The 20,146-nt window shown below is 41.6% G+C and overlaps 1 protein-coding gene across 1 annotated transcript; it reads left to right on the forward strand.

Annotated features, from left to right (window-relative positions):
- The first annotated feature begins 7,958 nt into the window (after nucleotides 1-7,958).
- Nucleotides 7,959-11,093, forward strand: LOC148011026 (uncharacterized). Its single transcript, XM_087671757.1, has one exon. The coding sequence runs from the start codon at nucleotides 8,193-8,195 to the stop codon at nucleotides 10,596-10,598; it is 2,406 nt and encodes an 801-aa protein (XP_087527883.1). The 5' UTR covers nucleotides 7,959-8,192; the 3' UTR covers nucleotides 10,599-11,093.
- The last annotated feature ends 9,053 nt before the right edge of the window (nucleotides 11,094-20,146 follow it).

Genomic DNA, 20,146 nt, shown 5'->3' on the forward strand with positions numbered 1-20,146 from the left:
AATTATGCCATATGGAAGTTCCACATGGAGAACTTCTTGGTAGGTAAAGGATACTGGGACTTGGTGACAAGTGTTGAAGTTGAACCTAAAATCCCAGAGAGGAATCCTACAGCTAATCAAAGATGAGTGCACAGAGCTTGGTTGGAAAGAGCTCGCAGGGTGCTACACTGGTTATCTTTGTATATCTCAGATGCTATGGTAATGCAGATCATGAACTGCAAGTCACCAGCAAATCAGGTGTTATGGCACAACTACCAGTGCCATGAAGGTACAGTTAAAGCAGAAACTCAACAACATGGAGAGAAAAGATAGATCTATACATGATTATGTCACGAAGATTAAGACTATTGTGGATTTTTTGGCATCTATTGGCACATAGGTTGAGGATAAAGACATGGTTGCAATGACATTAAATGGTTTGGGATCTGAATATAAGTCATTTGATACTTCCATCTTTGTGCAAGCTAAAATTCTAGATTTCAACGAGCTTGTTGTATTGCTCATTCATGAAGAGGTTAAATTGGGATTGGCTACATGCACTAGCAGTTCCAAGAGCAAGGATGCTGTCTTCTATTCGAATCAATGCAGTTGTGACAGCCATGGTAGAAGTTATGGTTCTGGTAGAGGAGGCCAACAAAATGTATCTCATGGTCATAATAACCAGTAGGGTTCAAATGCAAGAGGAGGTGGAATTTTCATATGCAGGGGAGATCTAGCTCTAGAGCCAGAGGCTCCTAGCAGCAGTAGCGCCCATCTGACAATCCTAATAAGAATAAGGATTATCACTACTATGGAAAGTATGGTCATACTGCTAAGGACTACTAGAAGAAGCATGGCAATCAAAAGGGCAAGCATCATGGACATTATGCATCGTCCAATCAGATAGATGATGCTTCTAGGGATAGACTGTTTGCCATGACATATGTGAAAGACATGGCTAGTGAGAAGTCTACTGAGGATGCTGTTTGGTATATTGATTCAAGGGCATCGAATCATATGATGCCTCATGGTCTAGTTTATTGACATGGTGCCTGAGAGGAATGGCTATGTATGCACAAGGGATGACACATAACATAGCATTGAACATAAAGACAAAGTGCCTTTGGTAATCCATGATGTCAAGAAGAAAAACTTACATGATGTATTACGTGTTGCATCAATTACTAAAAATCTATTGTCTATGGGCCAGATAACTGAGCAGAATTTGTAGGTTAGGTTTGATAAGCATGGTTGCTTCATTGAGGAGTTTGGTAATGGCTGCAAATTGATTGCTCCCGGTCAAAGGAATGGCAGGATGTTTACTCTTGATGCCACTTTGCCATATCTGAAATCAACCATGTCTTCCCATGGCTTTGTCACAGTTAGAGATTCAAAAATATGGCATAAAAGAGTGGGGCATGTTAATCTTCAGCGGACTGCAAATGATGCAAGAAAAACGGCTTGTTACAGGTCTACCCAAGTTTGCTTACATGGATATTGGTCATGTTTGCGATGCTTGTCAGTTTGGTAAACAGTCAAGGTTGCCATTTGTCAAGCATGTAAGAAATAATACTCGACTGTTGTAGTTGGTTCACTTTGATGTGTGGAGGCCAACCCATAATGCATCTATGGGAGGCTCTAAGTATTATGTGACATTCATTGATGACTTCAGTCTCACTATACTTGGGTTTATATACTGAAAACAAAGGATGAGGTGTTTGTTTTTTTTCAGCAATTTAAGTAGAAGGTTGAAAAGGAATTTGATTGCTATCTCTTATTTGAGATCGGATAGTGGTGGGGAGTATGTGAAAAATGAGTTTGACAGTTTTTGGCTAAAAATAGCATATGTAGGCAGCTAACATGCAACTACACTCCACAACAGAATGGGGTAGCTGAACGGAAGAACAGGGTCTTAATGGAAGCTATGCATGCAATGATGAATGAAAAGAAGATGCCGCTCTATTATTGGGCTGAGGCTGTTATGATAGGCATGTATATCTTGAACAGGACTCCCACTACAAGTATTCATGATATGACACCATTTGAGAAGTTGTATGGCTACAAGCTTGATATCAGTCACATGAAAGTATTTGGGAGCCTTGCTTATGTGCACATCCTTGAGATGAGAGAGGGGAATTAAGTAGTGCACCACAGCTTAACATCAAAGGAAAAGAACAAGCTTCTAATGATACATCTAGTGTGATGACACCTAGCAGGATGGCTTCAGACTATGACTCAGCTGACAGTCTAGACAGTGAGCTTGGTATTCCGACTGTGTATATGCATGGCACTAGGCAAAACAGGTACATTTCACCTCATGAGAGAGGGGAATCAAGTAGTGCACCACCATAGCTTAGACGCTCCTAGAGAGTCAGGTACCTTGTGTATAGGCTAACTTACAACGGTTATTATGCAAAGCATTATGCTTATATGACAAAGGTGACGAAGGTCAAAGAACCTGCTACATATGCTGAAGCAGTGATGGATAAAAATTGGTGCATAGCTATGGATGAGGAAATATTTTCCTTAGCTGAAAATAGAACATGGGATCTTGTGCTACTACCAGAAGGAAATAAGACCATTGGCTACAAATGGGTCTACAATATTAAATGCAAGTTGAATCGCAGTGTAGAGAGAGGCACAAAGCCAAGGTGGTTTCTAAGGGTTATGCCTAGCAGTATGGGTTATACTATGAGGAAACATTCAGTCCTGTTGCCAAGATGGCAACCATATGAATAATGATCACATTGGCTGCTGCTAAAGGCTAGAAATTGCAGAGCAGATGGATGTTACGAATGTGTTTCTCAATGATGATTTAGCAGAGGATGTTTATATGGATCAGTCTAAAGGGTATGTACACACTGATTTTCAAGATTATGTATGCAAGCTGAAAAAGGTGCTGTGTGGGTTGAAGCTGGCTGCAAGAGCCTGGCATGCAAGGATCAGTTAGTTACTTGCAAAGTTTGGGATTCATTGTTGGCAAGGCTGATCATAGTTTGTTTACGAAAAAGACATATAAAGGTTTGGGAGTGCTTGGTTATCTATGCTGATGATTTGATAATCACAGGTGATGATAACTTAGGGATACATCATGTTATGCAGATGTTGAAATCTGAATTTGATATGAAAGACTTAGGTGAACTGAAGTATTTCTTGGGTATTGAGGTGATCAATGCTGAAAATAGTTTATGGCTAATGTAAAAACACTATGCCATGGAAATGCTAAAGAAATATGTCATGGCTGAATGTAAACCACTGGATACACCTCTTGATTAGAATGTCAAGTTGGGACATTAGCATTGGAGTTGAAATTGATGATGTGAGTATGTACATGCAAATGGTTGGAAGTCTGATCTACTTGACCATCACCAGGCCTGACTTGAGTTATGTTGTTGGGCTCATAAGTCAGTTCATGCAAAAGCCTAGAAAGCCACACTTAGATGCTATTAGGTGGATCATGAGATATGTAAAGTCCACTATAGATTATGGGCTGTTTTATGTGAAAGATAAGCCCTTGACATTGGTTGGATACACGGATGCAGATTGGGCAAGATGCTCATATGATTGCAGGTTTACAAGTGGTTATGCCTTTAGCTTTGGAAGTGGAATGATTAGCCGGAGTAGCAAGAAGCAACCAACGGTTGCATTGTCTAGCACTGATGCTGAGTACAGGGGCGTTGCATTGGCAACATGTGAGATTGCATGGTTGCTCAAGCTTATGGCTGATTTGGACATATAGGTGAATGCTCCAGTGACTTTGTTAAGTGAAAATCTTAGTAGTGTACTCTTGGCAACGAATCCAACATACCATGCCAGGACTAAACACATTGAGGTACACTACCATTTTATCAGAGAGCTGGTTCTTATAGGGAGAAGCCTTTGGGTAAAGATAAGTTCAGTGTTTTTCGATAGCTACTTGGTGTACAAAGGCTGTCTTGAGCTTGAGGGGGGGGGGTGTTAAGACTTCAAGCTCTTTTATCTTTAATATGTGTAACCGACACTCTGTCTCTCTGTAGCTGTATTAGCAAGTGTGGGACATTAAATAAGTTGGTGACTTTAGGCTGTGTGTGAATGGTTTGTAGACCTTAGAGTGTTGTATTCATTTTAGTTATGTGTGATAAGGAATAATGTAGGAAATGAGATGAGAGCACACTGCTCCTCTCTATTGCTCCAACCCTTCTCTCTGTCTCTCTCAGCAATTCATGTTCGTGCCAGAATGTCCAACACACCTAATGTATCCCTACTTGCATTAGTCAAGCTATGTTGACAAGTTGCTACAAAAATTAGGATGCTCTCTAGTTGATTAGCATAGTCCTCTTCATTGCTATGCTCTAGAATTGCAACTATGGCTTGATGGAGGGCCTTGACAAGAAGGCACATAAGAAGGTGTCAGCCATGCGTTAGAACAACATGAAAGTGGAAATTTATTTAGCTCCAACAATAGCAAAGCCATGAAATGGTAAGGCTATGTTGCCCATCCTCCTCCTCCTCAACCTCAAGAATGGATCGTGATTGCATGATGATTGGTTCCCCCCACCCAAAGAAACACAAAGAAAAAGAAAAAGATCGAAGATTAGGCAACCTAGGGGGACTTGTGGTATACCTGTGTAGACATAAAGTACTAGACAAGACTCGAGAGACAAAATAGTTAAGAACGATTTTATTATACATTTTTAGACTAGAGGGACCAACAATCACCAATAAACATCCTCCTTGAACCCCTAGGATGGATCACACAATGGCAATTCTCTCCCCTCTTCCCACCTTTAATGCAAAAGTTTCATGCCATACTTTATTCGCATAATGTGGGCCTCAGATTAATTGCTTGAATTTGGTTTCAAATCGCATTATCTTTTGCAATCTCCAATGAAAGTTACTTTAACAATCTTGAGTGACAGGATTCGCATACTCAAGATTGTAAGCAAGACTTGGTAGCTCGACGAGTAATATATCACCTTAATTACTCGTGCATGCTCATGTACTAGAAATAATTCTCAAGACTTCAATGGTCATATTCCTAGATTCAATGGTGCTTATAATTTTGAATCCTTTTTAAGATTTGTGTAATGATGCTAGACTTATATGCAAGGCGATTAACAAGTATGGCATTGAGACAAAGACAATAATTGGAACCAATATCCTTCCTTTATGAAACTATGCAAATTCCTATTCGATTAATATTCACAATGGCAATCGACAAATTACAAGCGTAAATATTGTCGTCTTCTGGGGTTGTATAGAAAGACTCCAAATGTTTACTTACAAAAATCTCTATATTGCATTCTTCCAAGCAAAGTCACCATTATGATTGAAACGTTTGCTTGATGAGAATCGAAACATAAAGAAGTTCTTTAGAAAGTTTTTAACCTTGCTATTCGATATTTCTAGTTAGTTCAACATTTCTTTAAAAAAGAGGTAGAGAGAGAAGGGACGGTGGCCGGAATGATGAACAAAAGGGGGGGGTGTGATGCACCTGCACTCGTTACGCACTCAACACGGCACAGAAAGGTAACATGATATGTGAGAGCAAGGTATACTCTTGTATTATTCAATCAAAGAAGTAGTACAACATAGGCACATCCCAAGACTACACCCTTGTGACACCGCATATAAGAGGGTTCACCACTGGGTATAGGGAATCACAGGTAGAGTGGAAACAAGGTAGGGCTTTGAGTCACTACTACTCCCTATATAGGTGTTTCCGGTGATAACGCCATGGTATAGTTACAAAGCCCTTACACTCACCCCCCGCTTACTAGATTGCTGTCCTTAGCAATCTAAGGGTAACGTTTATTTGACTCATCCGAGGTCTTGACACAACTTTTTGTAACAAGCTGGCCAGTGTCTACTACTGGTCTATGACCGCGGGGTCTTAACACAGTCTACACTATCAGATTGGTTAGTGTCTGCCGCACTAGGACTTGGGGGTCTTAACACAGCCTTTTCTAGCAAGCTAGTTAGTGTCTGCCTATCTAGACTTGTTAGGGCTGTGTTGGGTTTGTTGGTATTGGGATTACCATGCGAATCCACCCTCGACTCAATTACATTTGAGGAGTGGAGGCGTTTTGGGCCTATGATTGAGAACTGCTTGTTTGGAGAGGCTCAAGGGGCATTGGAAGGAGTAGTGGGGTTCTCCTTGATCCAAAGGGCGAAGGTGTCTTTGCCGTGCTCACGAGCCTCTGCTTCTGAAATCCAAGTGGCTTCCTTGGGGGGATGCCTGTGCCACTTGGTGAGGTACTCAGGGTATCCTCTTTGTTCTCGACATTGGAGAAATGCTTCTACTTCAAAGGGACTGTTGGAATGGAGCATTGATATGCACCATCCCCATTGGTTGTTGGGATAGAACCTATGCAGAAGACGAGCATGAAAAGCTTCCATTTTCTTAGAGTCCACTTTGATGCCAGCTACTCCTACAATGAAACCTAAAAAGTCCAACTCTTTTATTGCAACTCACATTTTTCAGGTTTGGCATATAGCTGATGCTGCCGCAACTTCTCAAAGACCAAGCGTAAATGTTGCTTGTGTTCTTCTAAGGTTTTGCTACTATAGACTAGTAGATCATCAATATAGATAACGATAAAGACATCTATCTCGGGTCTAAAGACTCCATCCATGAGGCCACAAAATGTGCTTGGTCCATTATTTAGGCCGAATCCTAAGACTAACCACTCAAAACTACCATATTAAGTGCGAAATGCTATTTTAGGAATATCTTCTTCTGCTATGCACATCTGATGGTAACCTAACCCAATGTCTATGCGACTAAAGTACTTGGCTTCATGTAATCTATCTAAGAGATCCTCCACTAGGGACATAGGGTATTTGCTTTTTATGGTGATTTTGTTAAGGGCCCTATAATCTACATAGAGTCTAAGTCCCCCATCCTTCTTCTTGACAAATAACACTGGGGCACCAAAGGGGGATTTACTGGGGCAAATAAAACCTTGTTCCTCTAATTCATATAGATGCTTCTTCAATTCCATGAGTTTGGTGTGATTCATGCGATAGGGTGCTCGGGCCAGTGGGACGGATCTTGGAATCAATTCAATCTTATGATCCACATCCCGTCTGGGTGGTAGACCCTTGGGTAGCTCCGCTGGCATTATATCTTTGAATTCTTCAAGTATCTCTACCACTTTTGTGCTGCTACTCTGATGTTTGGGTTTCTTGTTGTCTTCTTGCCCAATGGGTCGGATCATACACAAGTAGAGCATACCTCCTTGCTTGACAGATTTCTCTACTTGCTTGGCACTGCACGTCATGATGCATGGCTTGATAATGGTCCCTTGGGTCGGTGTTGCTTAGGTTGGTCCTCTTGGTTGATTTGCACTTGACTTCACTGTTTGGCATGAGACTCCTGGTTTATTCTCCTTCATTTGCACTTTGATTGGTGTCCTGCTAGGTAATTGCATTCTTTTGCAAGGTACTCTGATGCCTTCTCCTTGCATATCTAGCATCATCTCATTAATTCCTTTACCAAACATTACAATGACATATTTGTCATAGAATTCCAAGCCTAGGATCACTTCAAAATCATCCATGTGGATTACTTAGAAGTTGAGTTTTGCTTCCCATTTTCCAACTTCTACTTGCACTACAAAGACTTGTTTCACTTCTTTGGCCTCTCCTTGTGCGAATGTCACTGTTAATCCTTCTAGGGCCTTAGATAGTTTCAATCCATGTTTGACTGCGCACTCTGGGGTAATGAAGTTGTGCGTGGCCCATGTATCCACCATGATAGCTTGATTCCCTTTGCTCACTCTGCCTTTGATGTGTAGGTGGTGGATTGCTGCTACTCGGGCCGCCATGCATTAGGGTCGTGCGCTGACTGTTCCTACCCTTGGGTGGTCCATGCTTTCATCCCTTCCGTGCAGTGGTTATGGCTTTTCTCCTCCATATGCGCTAGTGGCGTTTACCCTCGACCCGCTTGATGAGGCTATATCTTCTATGGGACATCCATTTTGGTAGTATGGACCCCCGCATGTGAAGCATCTGATCCCCATGGACGGGCCTGGGGGTAGGCGCGGAGCACCTACTTCTTCTATTAACTAGCTAGCAACTGTATCTGCTTCAGTGGATTGCTGATGCATATCAGGTTCCAGAAGAGAAAAAGCTTTCGACTAGTGAAGCGCTAGCCTAGTTGCCGTGTTAGAAGAGGGCGCGAATAGATCGTGGGGGTTCGAGGGAGGGTACTTGGAAGGAGGCAGGGAAAGATGATGTTTACCACTGCGCAGCATTTACCATCCCTGTTGAGTCCACCGAATCGATCCCTCGACCACCATCCAGTGTCTCTGCCTCCTCTGCAGGACCCGGGCTTCTGGCGCACACGGCCGCAGCAGCAGCTGCCGCATTTCCTGGTACAAGAGAGCGGTAATGGCGAGCGAAGAGGAGACGCGGAGGTGGCCTTTTCAGGCGCGTGGCGGGGGAAGGAGCGGCTCGGCAGCCAGCAGCCGTGGCTTAGCCAGCTCAGCGATGGTGGCGAGTTCGTGTATCGGCGGCTCGCGAGCGAGGGAAAGGGCAATGTCTCTGCGGTGCTTGACTCAGCCAAGGATATGTTGTGTGAATCGGACCTTCGCTCCATCGTCAAGTGTCTCGGAGAAAACAAGAAATGGCAGATGGCTGTTGAGGTGTTTGAGTGGATGAGGAAGGATGGAAGCTTTGCTGAGAGAGGTGTGGTCTCTGCCATATTCAAAATCCTTGGAAAAGAGTCGCAGCTTCCCCTTGCTTCCAAGCTCTTCCATGGCCTCCAGCAAGAAGGCCAGACAATTGATGTGCACGCATACACTGCCCTATTGAGTGCCTTTTCTCAAAGTGGAAAATACCATAAGGCCATTTCTCTGTTCAGGAAAATGAAGGAAGATGGTTGTGAACCCAACCGTGTTACATATAATGTTATGCTCGACCTTTATGGTAAACTAGGTGCTCCATGGGAGCATTCACAGAACATGCTGGATAAGATGATTGAGCAGGGAATCTCTCCTGATGCTTATACATTTAACATTCTTATAAGCACTTGCGCACAGCATTGCCTCTGTGAACAGGCATCAGAGACCTTCTGTAAAATGAAATCTTTTGGCTGCTCTCCAGATAGGGTTACTTACAATGCACTTCTGGATGTCTATGGGAAAGCTGGCCGGCATGAGGATGCACTTAACGTTTTGAGGGAGATGCAGGACGCTGGACATACCCCTAACATAGTAACTTATAATGAACTCATTGCAGCATTTGGAAGAGCAGGTCTTTACAAAGAGGCATTAGATCTTATTGAGACCATGCAGACAAAAGGTGTTAGTCCAGATGTATATACATACACAGGCCTTGTAACAGCCTTCACCAAGATTGGTAACAAAGAACAAGCATTGGAAGTGTACCGCAAGATGAAAGAAGCAAAGTGTGTTCCTAATTTAGCCGTTTATAATGCATTGGTTTTCATGTATGGTGAAAATGCAGCATTTGATGAGATGATGGGTGTTTTTGAAGAGATGAAACAGAACGGTTGTTGTCCAAATATCATAACTTGGAATACTCTTCTTACTGTTTATTCCAAAAATCAGATGCATGTAGAAATTGGTAAGGTCTTTAAGGAGATGAAGAAGTCTGGACATGAGCCAGATAAGGCCACCTTCAACATTCTTATTGAAGCCTATGGTAGGTTGGGGTCTATTGATCAAACATTGAAGATTTACCAGGCCATGCTGAAAGCTGATTGTTGTCCTGATATAGCTACCTATAACTCATTATTGGCTGCTCTTGCACGTAAAGGGCAGTGGAAGTGGGTTGACCTGATAATACAGCACATGTCTGTGGGTACATTTAAGCCGAATGATGTTAGTTATGCATCTTTATTACATGCTTATGCAGTTGGGGGTAATATCGATGGTATAAAAAGAATGGCATCTGATGTTTATTCTGGTGCTTTAAATGCTGGAGAAGTTTTCTTGAGAGCTTTAATTCATACATGTAGTAAGTGCAAGCTGGCTGAGGATGCCGAATCTGCTTTTTCAAGATTACAACTGGCAGGTTATAAGATTGAAGTGGACATCTGTAATTCATTGATTTCAGTATATGGAAAAACTGGTATGGTAAGTGAAGCATTGAAATCATGGGATACTCTATTGGAATGTGGTGTGCTACCTGATGTTGTGACCTTTAATTGTCTTATTGCTATGTACAGCAGAGAGGGCCTGTGCCAAAAAGCAGAAGATATACTGAGATTAATGCAGGCAGCTGGAAAGCAGCCTGACAACTTCACTTATAATACTTTGCTACGTGCTTACAGTAAACGGGATCAGATGGGGGAGGCAGCGAGACTATTTACAGAAATGGTTGATAGCGGTATCAATCCTGATACAGGAACTTACAATGGTTTCATACACAGCTATGCAAACAATGGGATGTTCAAGGAGGCTTTGAATGTGATTGAGTATATGAAAAACAAAAAAGTGAGGCTGAATGAATCAACATATATGATTGTCTTGGATGCTTATTGTAAGAAAGGAAAGTTCCAAGATGCAAATCGGCTGCTGGAGAGAGTGAAACAAAAAGAGGCTTTTTTCTACAAAAGCTTGCACAATAGATTTAGGTACCTTCAGTCACCTTGTTACAGAACTGGAACTTAGTGAATGCATATGTTATTTTAACAGATGTATGGTGAGAAGTGTTTTGCTGGGACATCTCTGTAGGGTGCTTATCACTTAGTATTGAATTGATACCTGGATGTGGTCAGCATACTCTATGAATTCTGATTAATAATTGTAGAGTTCCACTCAAGAATTTGTGCAAACAATGAGCTCTAAAAGATCTAAACACGAGAGCAGATTCTCTACAGCACTTGGTGTTGAAGCTATTTTTTAAAGATAGCAAGGACAGGTTTTCCATATATTAGGAGAAAACTGCTCACTTGCATTATTTCAGTGCTGCAGCTCTGCACAACTCTTCACATTCTTGTACAATAGAATATTATACAAGGCTTGTCTTGTCATATTGAGCATCACCTCAATGACATCAGAAATTGTCAGGTCATGAGCCTGTAATGTCTGGGCCAATGGTCTCACAGCTTCTGTTTCTTTGCTGGTGTACTTCACCAAGTTGATAAAAAACCTTGGATTACACAATTGCGTTTTTGCATTCCAACCAGATTCGAAGGAATCAGTTTCATTGAGTCAGTCTGTCTTGGGAAATAGTTCGTGTTTCTTTTTTGTGTACTTCGACAAGTAGAACAAAGAAATATGTCAAATTCTGTGGCATATATCTAATTACAGATGAGATGTATGTAATATCACTCGGTAAAGCTGCCGCTTTGTCCTGAACGGTAGTATCTGAGCACCCATTTTGTTAGGACCTTGAGTAACATTGCCAAACAATGAATGTACCGTCTTTGTGTATAAGCCTACCCCTTATGCATCGGTAACCCTAATGGGTATCAGCAGGGAAGTACAGAGACTACTGGTAAGTGTACAAGATTGTATGGTGGACAGTGTTGTTGCAAGTTTTGGTAAGTGGATGGATTGGAAATCAGTGGTTCTGATAGAAATGGAATCACATACAAATCCCATCGATGGAGAGAGGATTTTAATATGATGCATCTAATTGTAAATATAAATTGTAAATATGAGGATAGAATGAGGGAACAATATCAAACTTTGTGGGAAGTCAACACCAAGAAGATAAGCTTCCAAGTGGTGAGAGCATGGATAAGTGTCAAAGGCTCTTTTCAAAACAGCAAACCCATTTTAGCACTATAATCACATGCCCATCTTGCATTGGGGCAAGACCAATGCCATTTCACATGCATCACTGCAAAGAGCAAATGCATCACCCCAAATCACAAATGCTCTTTGCAAATCAAATGAGCCTCTACCCAAATAACTTGGATGTTGTAGATTTGGGATCTACTCTGGAGTAGATTGTAATGAAGGAGACCTAAGGGAGAGAATGAGAGAAGGGAGAGACTGCAAAGAGGAGAGAAAAAGAGGAAGAATATAATAAAAGAAGAGAGAAAGACTAGCAGAGGAGGGAGAATGACAGGAAAAGAGATGGAAAGAGAAGGGAAGCCATGAAAGCTAGAAGGAAGGGTAAAAGAGACTTGATTATTGATAACTGATGTCCTAATTGGGTCTCTCAACACCTTAAATACCTTGTCATTATAATTGGGTATTCCTGTGTTTAACTCATGTCCTACTCATCTATCCTCACTCTTTTACATTCCATCCCGATCTTGAAAGTTTTTACCCTTAAAAACAAAAAAAGAGGACTTACTGATGTGGCTCAGAGGGGAAGGGGGGTCGCAGAGTACTGCTCTGTTCAGCATTACAAAGGAGAATATCGGTATAGGGAAGTACAGTCTCATGTGGAATTGGGACATCCAAATGTGTGTATGATGTATCCAACATATGTAAGTTGTTAGCGTATGAGTTTGGCCACCAATTCTTGACAATTAGAGGCTGACAAACAGTGGACATCATGCTGTCCAGAACAGGCCTACTAGGGAAGACTAGTCATAACTTCCTATAGGCAGCTTCGATTAAGACTTATGACATGTCAAAATGAAGCTCATGAATCGTATTTTCAGCCCGTATAGGTGTCACTTGATTGTCATTGATGCAGGGTAAAAATTGTTCTAAAATAGTGTGTTGTTTGTAGTGCAGAATAGGGCAAAGTTAGCTAATCCTTAGTTAAAATTGCACCCTTGAAGTAGGGGGAGGGATGCAATGGTGAAATGCTGATCAAGGTATGGATTTTCCGAAACCATTCCTTTCCTCGGGATCAAATGGATAACATACATGATAAGCATAAAGAGTATAAGGGTCATCCATACAAGCATGGGTCTCTGTACTACCACCAAGGTCAAAAGGATAGTTGTGATTCAATGCATTTGTTGTTGTTAGTAGATATGTCAGCTCATGTGTGAGTTTGAGCTGCACAGGCTTGGGCACATTATTTAGATTATCTAGGCATTTTTTATTGTGTCATTTTATGGTCATATTGGGCATTTATTGCTGGTTGACTAGCATTAAATGCTAGCTGACCTAACATATTTTATGGCATTATTTGTGCCTATTTATTATGGGCTCCTCCTCCTTAGTTGGTTAGTTCACCACCTGGAGGTCCCGTGGAGAGAGGAGTAGGTGCCAGTGCCCATGCAGCCAGTGACTCACTATTGTATGCAACTGTCTCGTGTCTGATACATGGATTCCATTTCTCGAGCATACATCTGAGTTCTCATCTATATTGTGTTCTTTCTTTCTCTTTCTCTTTTGTCTTGTGTTTCAGCAGTTTATTATAGCTTATGTTTATGCTTCCATTGCTGCACCACTTTTGTCATGGTATTAGATTTCAGAATTTGTTCTTGCTATGTTTTCTTGCTGATTTCAAGATTGTTTTCACCCTTGCTGATCAGGTGACTGTTGTTCTATACATGTGACTTGTTTTACTTGCATTTTCTGCAGATTTGCCATCGCCTACTGTCTATAGTTCCTTTATTGCTCGTGTTTTCAATTTTCAGGCTGTTGCAACAGTTTTCCAGTCTGTTTGTGGCAGTACTTAACCTGCGTTTTGGTGTTCTCAACTCCTTGGCTGGGCGACTGTACCTTCATGTCATTTTTGCTGTTTTTGACAGTTTTAGATTGATTTTTTTATTTTTTGATTTTTTATAACATTTTTTGTCTTCTTTTTTGTCAAATTTTGGGTTATATTGTATGCGAACTCTTGTTTTTTGCAGTCTGTGCTCATGTTTTGGCTATGTTCCCTCTCCAAATACCTTCTCTTCTCTACTTCTCTTCTAAGTCCTCTATAGATGGCTTCTCCATGCACATCTACTGATGACAAGCTCCATGGACCAAGCTATTACACGTGGAGTGCGGTGATGAAGACATGATTTATCTAGAACCGGTTATGGTACGTGGTTAGTGGAGGTCTTGCATGCCCTCAATAACCTTCTTCTTTTCCAGCTGATTTTGATGAAGACAACCATGAGGAAGCAGTGCTTACCTGGGATTTGGATGATGCCCGTACTTTGGTGTATTTCCAAAGAAATCCTACCAGCGGTCACCTCATGCATGACAGCTTCAGACATATGGTCGAAGTTGTAGTTGATGTACGAGGCTCCTTCCACCGTGAGGATTGTTACTCTCTATGGCCAGCTCCAGCAACTGAAGTTTGAACCAAAGATATGATCCAATCATTCCTACTTCGAGTTACCCAAATCCAGGACCAGGTTCGCACTATGTAGTCTGCCCTGTCAGAGGCCCATCTTGTTGGTATGGTACTCTATAAGCTTCCTCAGGAGTTTGATGGAGTGGCAAATGATTTACGAGCGCATACATCTACGACTCCTATCAGTTTTCTTTATATGTCCTCAATGCTACTTGAGCATGAGGCGACTTTGCGACTACAGGGATGGCTTCTGTCACATTATGGAGGTTCAGGTGAGGCTTTTAGGACTTCAAAGAGGGGTTCCAAGACAAAGAAATTGAAGGCCCAATGCTACCATTGTGACAAAGAAATCGAAGGCCCAGTGCTACCACTGTGGCAAGAAGAGCCATTTGCAGAAGGATTGCAAAGAGTTAGCGGCTTCCAAGAAGAAAAATGAGCAGAAGACGAAGCGGGATGTAGACTCCTCCAACAAGTCATCGTTTGCCTCAGATTCCAACTTAGATCCTCCGGCCAAGGCGAAGTCCAAGGCGTGCAAGGGATGCTCTTCTTCGAATCATGGGAAGGGCTTGGTGGCCCCTTCCTCAGCTGCTTTATAGTGGTGGTGATGAGGTCATCCCTCACGACTCTCCAGTGCGAGAGAGGGAGTCTGAGAGGGTGGTGAGATGGGGCAACCGTGCCTTATCTATATTTCTATACAGATGCATAGAATCCAGAGAGGGACGTCCCTGATGCATCGATCGAATGACATGTAAAAATCCTGGAGCTAGGATTGACATCCAGGTTCATGATGGGCTGGTCCTTTAACAGAGAGCATGTGGCTTTCCTCTGGAGCTCACATGAGGAGACACTTTGACAGTTTGGCCAAAGGAGGGGGTCCATGGTCATTTATGTGTTGTGGCATTGGTGACAGGATGGACATATGTGCTACATCAGCGGCATTGTTGACAGACATTGAGAGCTACTATGATCTCTATTTTCCAAAGCTAGTATGATCGACATCGACATTAGGTTCTCTCTGAGGCACCTTGGTGGTGGTTGGTTCTACTTGGTGGTTCTATGTTGTATGGTTTATGATTCATTCTCATTGTACCATTGTATTGTATCAGATCACTTGCAATCTAAGAGAGGGTGTTAGCAGATATGTCAGCTCATGTGTGAGTCTGAGCTGCAAAGGCTTGGGCACATTATTTAGGTTATTTAGGTATTTTTTATTGTGTCATTTTATGGTCATATTGGGCATTTGTTCCTGGCCGACCAACATTAAATTCTAGCCGACCTGACATATTTTATGGAATTATTTGTGCCTATTTATTATGGGCTCATCCTCCTCAGTTGGTCAATTCACCACTTGGAGGTCCCGTGGAGAGAGGAGCCGGTGCCCACGCAGCCAATGACTCACTGTTGTATGCGTCTTGTGTCTGATATATGGATTCCATTTCCCAAGCATACATCTAAGTTCTCATCTGTATTGTGTTCTTTCTTTCTCTTTCTCTTTTGTCTTGTGTTTCAACAGTTTATTACAACTTATGTTTACGCTTCCATTGTTGCACCACTTCTGTTAGTTGTATCATAGAAGAGATTCATGGTGCCATCTTCAAGCATTGATGGTGGAACAAGATCCTCACTGACCCATACGATAGCATGCATTGACTTGTCCATAAACTCATTGGAAACCACTATGCCATATAGAATTGGAGCAAATGAGGCTGTAATCACTACTGCATTCACTGAATCAACCCCTAGGCATTGCATGTTCATGAGCCCCACATTCGTGGCTACTACTGGGCATTCAAAGTTAAGGGCCTTGGGCTCATGTGACACCTACTCATGAAGCTGTAGTGAGATGCTCTCATCATGGCATCGTTCTTTCATGAGAAGCATCATGTTGCTCATAAGGATGCGCATGTTGCTCATAGTAATGATCAAGTGATTGATGATATCGACCACTCCATTGTTACTGATAATGATGTTGCTCCGCATGTACATACTTGTATACATTTGAATGATGTTGCCCATGTATATAAGGCTGTCTAGATAGTTGTCCATGTATGTGACCAGAATGTAGCTCATAAGAAGATACATAGTCATCAGATGCATGCTGCTGCTCAAAATATGCACAATCATCATATACATGCTGACCATAAGTTGGCACATGATGCTGCTTTTGCACATCCAAACCATGCCAGTGGTCATAGTACTCATAATTTCCATGAGAATACCCATGCTGCTGCTTATAATCATGTTGATCCATCCTTTTAATTATAGCCATTTGAGCAACTTGAGTCGTAAGGGCTGCAAGGTTGTCATTGATTGCCTTGGTTTGCATGTTGGTGACTGAGATGGTTGAGATCACTCGGTCCATCTTAGACATGAACTGAATGTGTTGCTCAATTAGTTGGTTGTGGCTCACACCTCAGAGAGCTTCTTGTTGCCTTAGAGTAGCATTCAATGCATTCATTTCGGAATGCCAAGAGTGAGAAAAGGAACTGGAACTAGGCACCATGACCGATTTGTTTTTGCAGATACTATTGTCTCTTTGTTGATGCATTTTATCTGTGAGGTGTCCGCTAGTCCCAATCCACGATACACCTTTTAGTAGTCCATCAGTAGGTTTTTCCATAAATGATGTCGCCCGCTGCTCCCTTGGAACATCACGGGATTGTCACTTAGGCCCTACCGAGTCTACTTCGCAACGGGAGAGTTCTGGCCGAACCCACTAGGATCGACCTGAAGACTTGGGTTCCTAAAATCGGATGGGTCTCCTAGCAGCCAGCTAGCGTCAGTAATTTCGAGTTCCACTTTTTAGAGGATTACTCAATCTGAAGCGGACTTGCCATTGCACTTGGTTCAAAGAGAATGGGAGACGGAGGGGAGTGTGGTACGTCAACCCTCCTGCCCATAAGGCAAAATCCCATTCCGGTCCCCTAAAACAATGCAAGTCGGTTCTACTTAATGACTACTTGGTCAATTTATCATCTTCCTATTTCTATATTCGATGTAGAAAAGCTCCCAGCTAACCGGGACCACCCTACCATTGGACGAACCCGTCGGGGGTTACGCCCACCCGCTTTCCTCTGATGATGGGTCATCTTTAGTTTTTTAATTACCTACAACACATTTATTGGAACATATACAACCAGCTTCCTTAATTAGTCCATTTAGTCACACGTTCCTTCACATAATTTATCTCACTAACATGCATACCATTCGAATAGTAAAGCAAACTTCTTTATTATATTGGAAGTCTATTACAATTTCCATCATTCCGTCCTAGCGGAAGATACACAGAATTCCATAAGGACATTCTGTCCACCAAGATTCCACCCTCATAACTAGTATTTAGGGTTCCAGGATCCCATCCTGGGTCACGAAGGGGCTCGTCAGATTCTTGGAACAATGCAGGATTTACAGCCAGAGCCCCCTCTGGCACCTACAATTCCTTCTGCCCGAGACTATCCCTACTGACAGACCTTTCGCCTACGGAGCCGGTCCAAGCCTCTCGTAGCGATAATCATGACCCCCTTGGAGTAGGGTCTCGCCGCTAGCTTGGGGGTAGCCTAGCATGATCCTTCCTTTTATTCTGTTGGCAATAATTTCAATCAAAATCTAGATTCTAGCAAACATAAACAGTCCTTTCAAATATGTATCAAATAGTGCAATGACAATCATCCCAACATGTAAATCACAGTTTCACATAGCCAAGGTAGACCTTATCCTAAGGTAACCTTCCATTCTAATGAGGATTCTTCTTCCCATAAAGAAGTGTTGAGTACACCTCTTAAAACATGTTAAGCAGGGCATGAGTTTTCCGTTTGGATTCACTTATCTAACATAAGCAAAATCCCTTAAGAAAATATATTGTGTCAATAAACTCAACGAGATGGTCTTTAGGATTCCTAAATAGATAACCAGTTTTTATAACCTTCACTAATCAATTCTTAACCTTGTCGCATTTGATCATAACTATATTGAATTCGCATAAAGACATATGTATAATAACCTTTGGCAATTAATTCTATCATGATTCAATGCCTTAGTATCCCAACTATTCTAGCTAGAAATCATAGTGATTAATCGTTTTATGCTTGAATTAATATGTCTTTCTAGATGAGTTATGTGTAAGCGAAGAATATGAAAGCTAATATCCTATGTAATTTATCTTATATTGTAAAATTGATAATCTAGTAATGAATAACCTGGTTTGGCGGCATGACGACATTAGGAACTTCATCTTTACTCGCGCTCGCATTAGCCACACCCGATGTTCCAATTGTGGTGGCAATTCCCGCAACCTCGGGCACTCCCGTATCATTGGCAATACCCGTTGCTTGACCGGTTGCGTTGATTTCCATGGTTTTTCCACTTTGTCGCTTTGGAGCCATCGCCCACGAGGAGTTTGAGAGATAGGGAAGGTGGGATAGATTTTAGATGAGAGAGGATAGAGAATATGGCTTAGTTAAAGATCGAGACAAGGGATTTGAGCTAGCTCTCTTCCTCTTTCTCTTTCTCTCTCTCTCTCTCTCTCTCTCTCTCTCTCTCTCTCTCTAGCTTCTCGCAGCCTCTTGAAGAAGTATTCTTCCTTCTCTCTTCTTCTTTCTTGCAGCCTCTCGGGGTCTCCTTATGTCCCTTATGCCTCTCCCATGCCTCGTATTTATAGTGAATTGGGGAAGAGGGCTTGTGGTTGAGAAGTGGAGCTCTTTGTGGAGGGGGATCTTGGAAAGATCAGTGATCTGATGCTCAGATCATAAATCTGATGGTTCCATTGGCTCCGAAAGGGGGGTAAAACCCCAAGACGCTGGGTTAGAAAGCTCTTAGTTCACTCTTTCTTCTTTTCTTTGTTCGAAGTGCTGTCTACTACCTGTAAACTGCGATCGCGGCGCGCGCGATTTCGCCAGTCACTTTTCTTTATTTTTCTTTTTATAAAATCTTCAAACTAACTAACACATCACTTGTTTTTTTTCTTTTAAATGACATCTAGTTCTAGAAATCTCCATATCTCTTTTTTTAATAAAAAAATTAAGATAATCTCTAAAATATCTAAAATATTCTAGTCTTGTCCAAAGGTCTAATATTTTTAGACCATCCAAACTATACACATTATCCTAGTGATTAATATAACTCATAAGTTTCGTTCACGTTGTAATTTACGTGAAGGATGGCCACGGTCCTTGCCAATTCGAAAAAAATATCGAATTTACGACTCTTGATTTTTCTAAATAAAATATTTTAAATTAAATAAAAATTAATAATAATTAATGTTAGTTAGTTTTTACCTTAGTTAGTCTTTAGTTAGTAATCTTACTAACTTATTAATTAACTAACTAACTTTTGAACTAACCAACTAACTTTTATTGTGTGGAAATATTACATCCTTCTCCCCTTAGAGAAATCGAGATGTCCTGATCTCGAGAGAAACTGTGGGTATTGTTGATGAAGAGCATCCTCATCTATCCATGAAGCATCTTCTTCAGGGTAATCCTTCCATTGGACAAGGTATTCTCTAAGGGTTCTACTCCTCAATTTTCTCTCCCTTACATCAATTACTCTGTTAGGTTGTAGCTCAAGGACTCCTTGGCTAGGTATTACAACTTGTTCATCATCAAGGATATGGTTAGGGTTAGCTACGTATGCTTTCAATAAGCTAACATGAAATACATTGTGGATTTTTATATTCTCAGGGAGTTGTATCTTATAAGCGCTTGGTCCTAGGCACTTGAGAATCTTATAGGGTCCACAATATCTTGGACTTAGCTTCTTAAACTCACCTAAAGACAAAGAACTCTTCTTTGGATGGACACGGATGAAGACCATGTCTCCCTCTTTGACGATTCGTTCTTGCCTTTTTAGATCAGCATACGCCTTTTGTCGATCCTTGGCAGCTTGAATATCCTGTCTGATGATCTTGATTTGATCATCCATTTCTTCTAACATTTTTCTCGAGGCTTCTACCCTTAGAGTAGGATCGGAAAAATTAAGTGGCATACGACAATCTTGACCATACAGTGCCTGAAAT

Source organism: Lygodium microphyllum, chromosome 29 (genome assembly GCF_053477565.2).
Source record: "Lygodium microphyllum isolate KBCC chromosome 29, Lygodium_microphyllum_v1.1.10, whole genome shotgun sequence".
In the NCBI taxonomy this organism is placed as follows: Eukaryota; Viridiplantae; Streptophyta; class Polypodiopsida; order Schizaeales; family Lygodiaceae; genus Lygodium; species Lygodium microphyllum.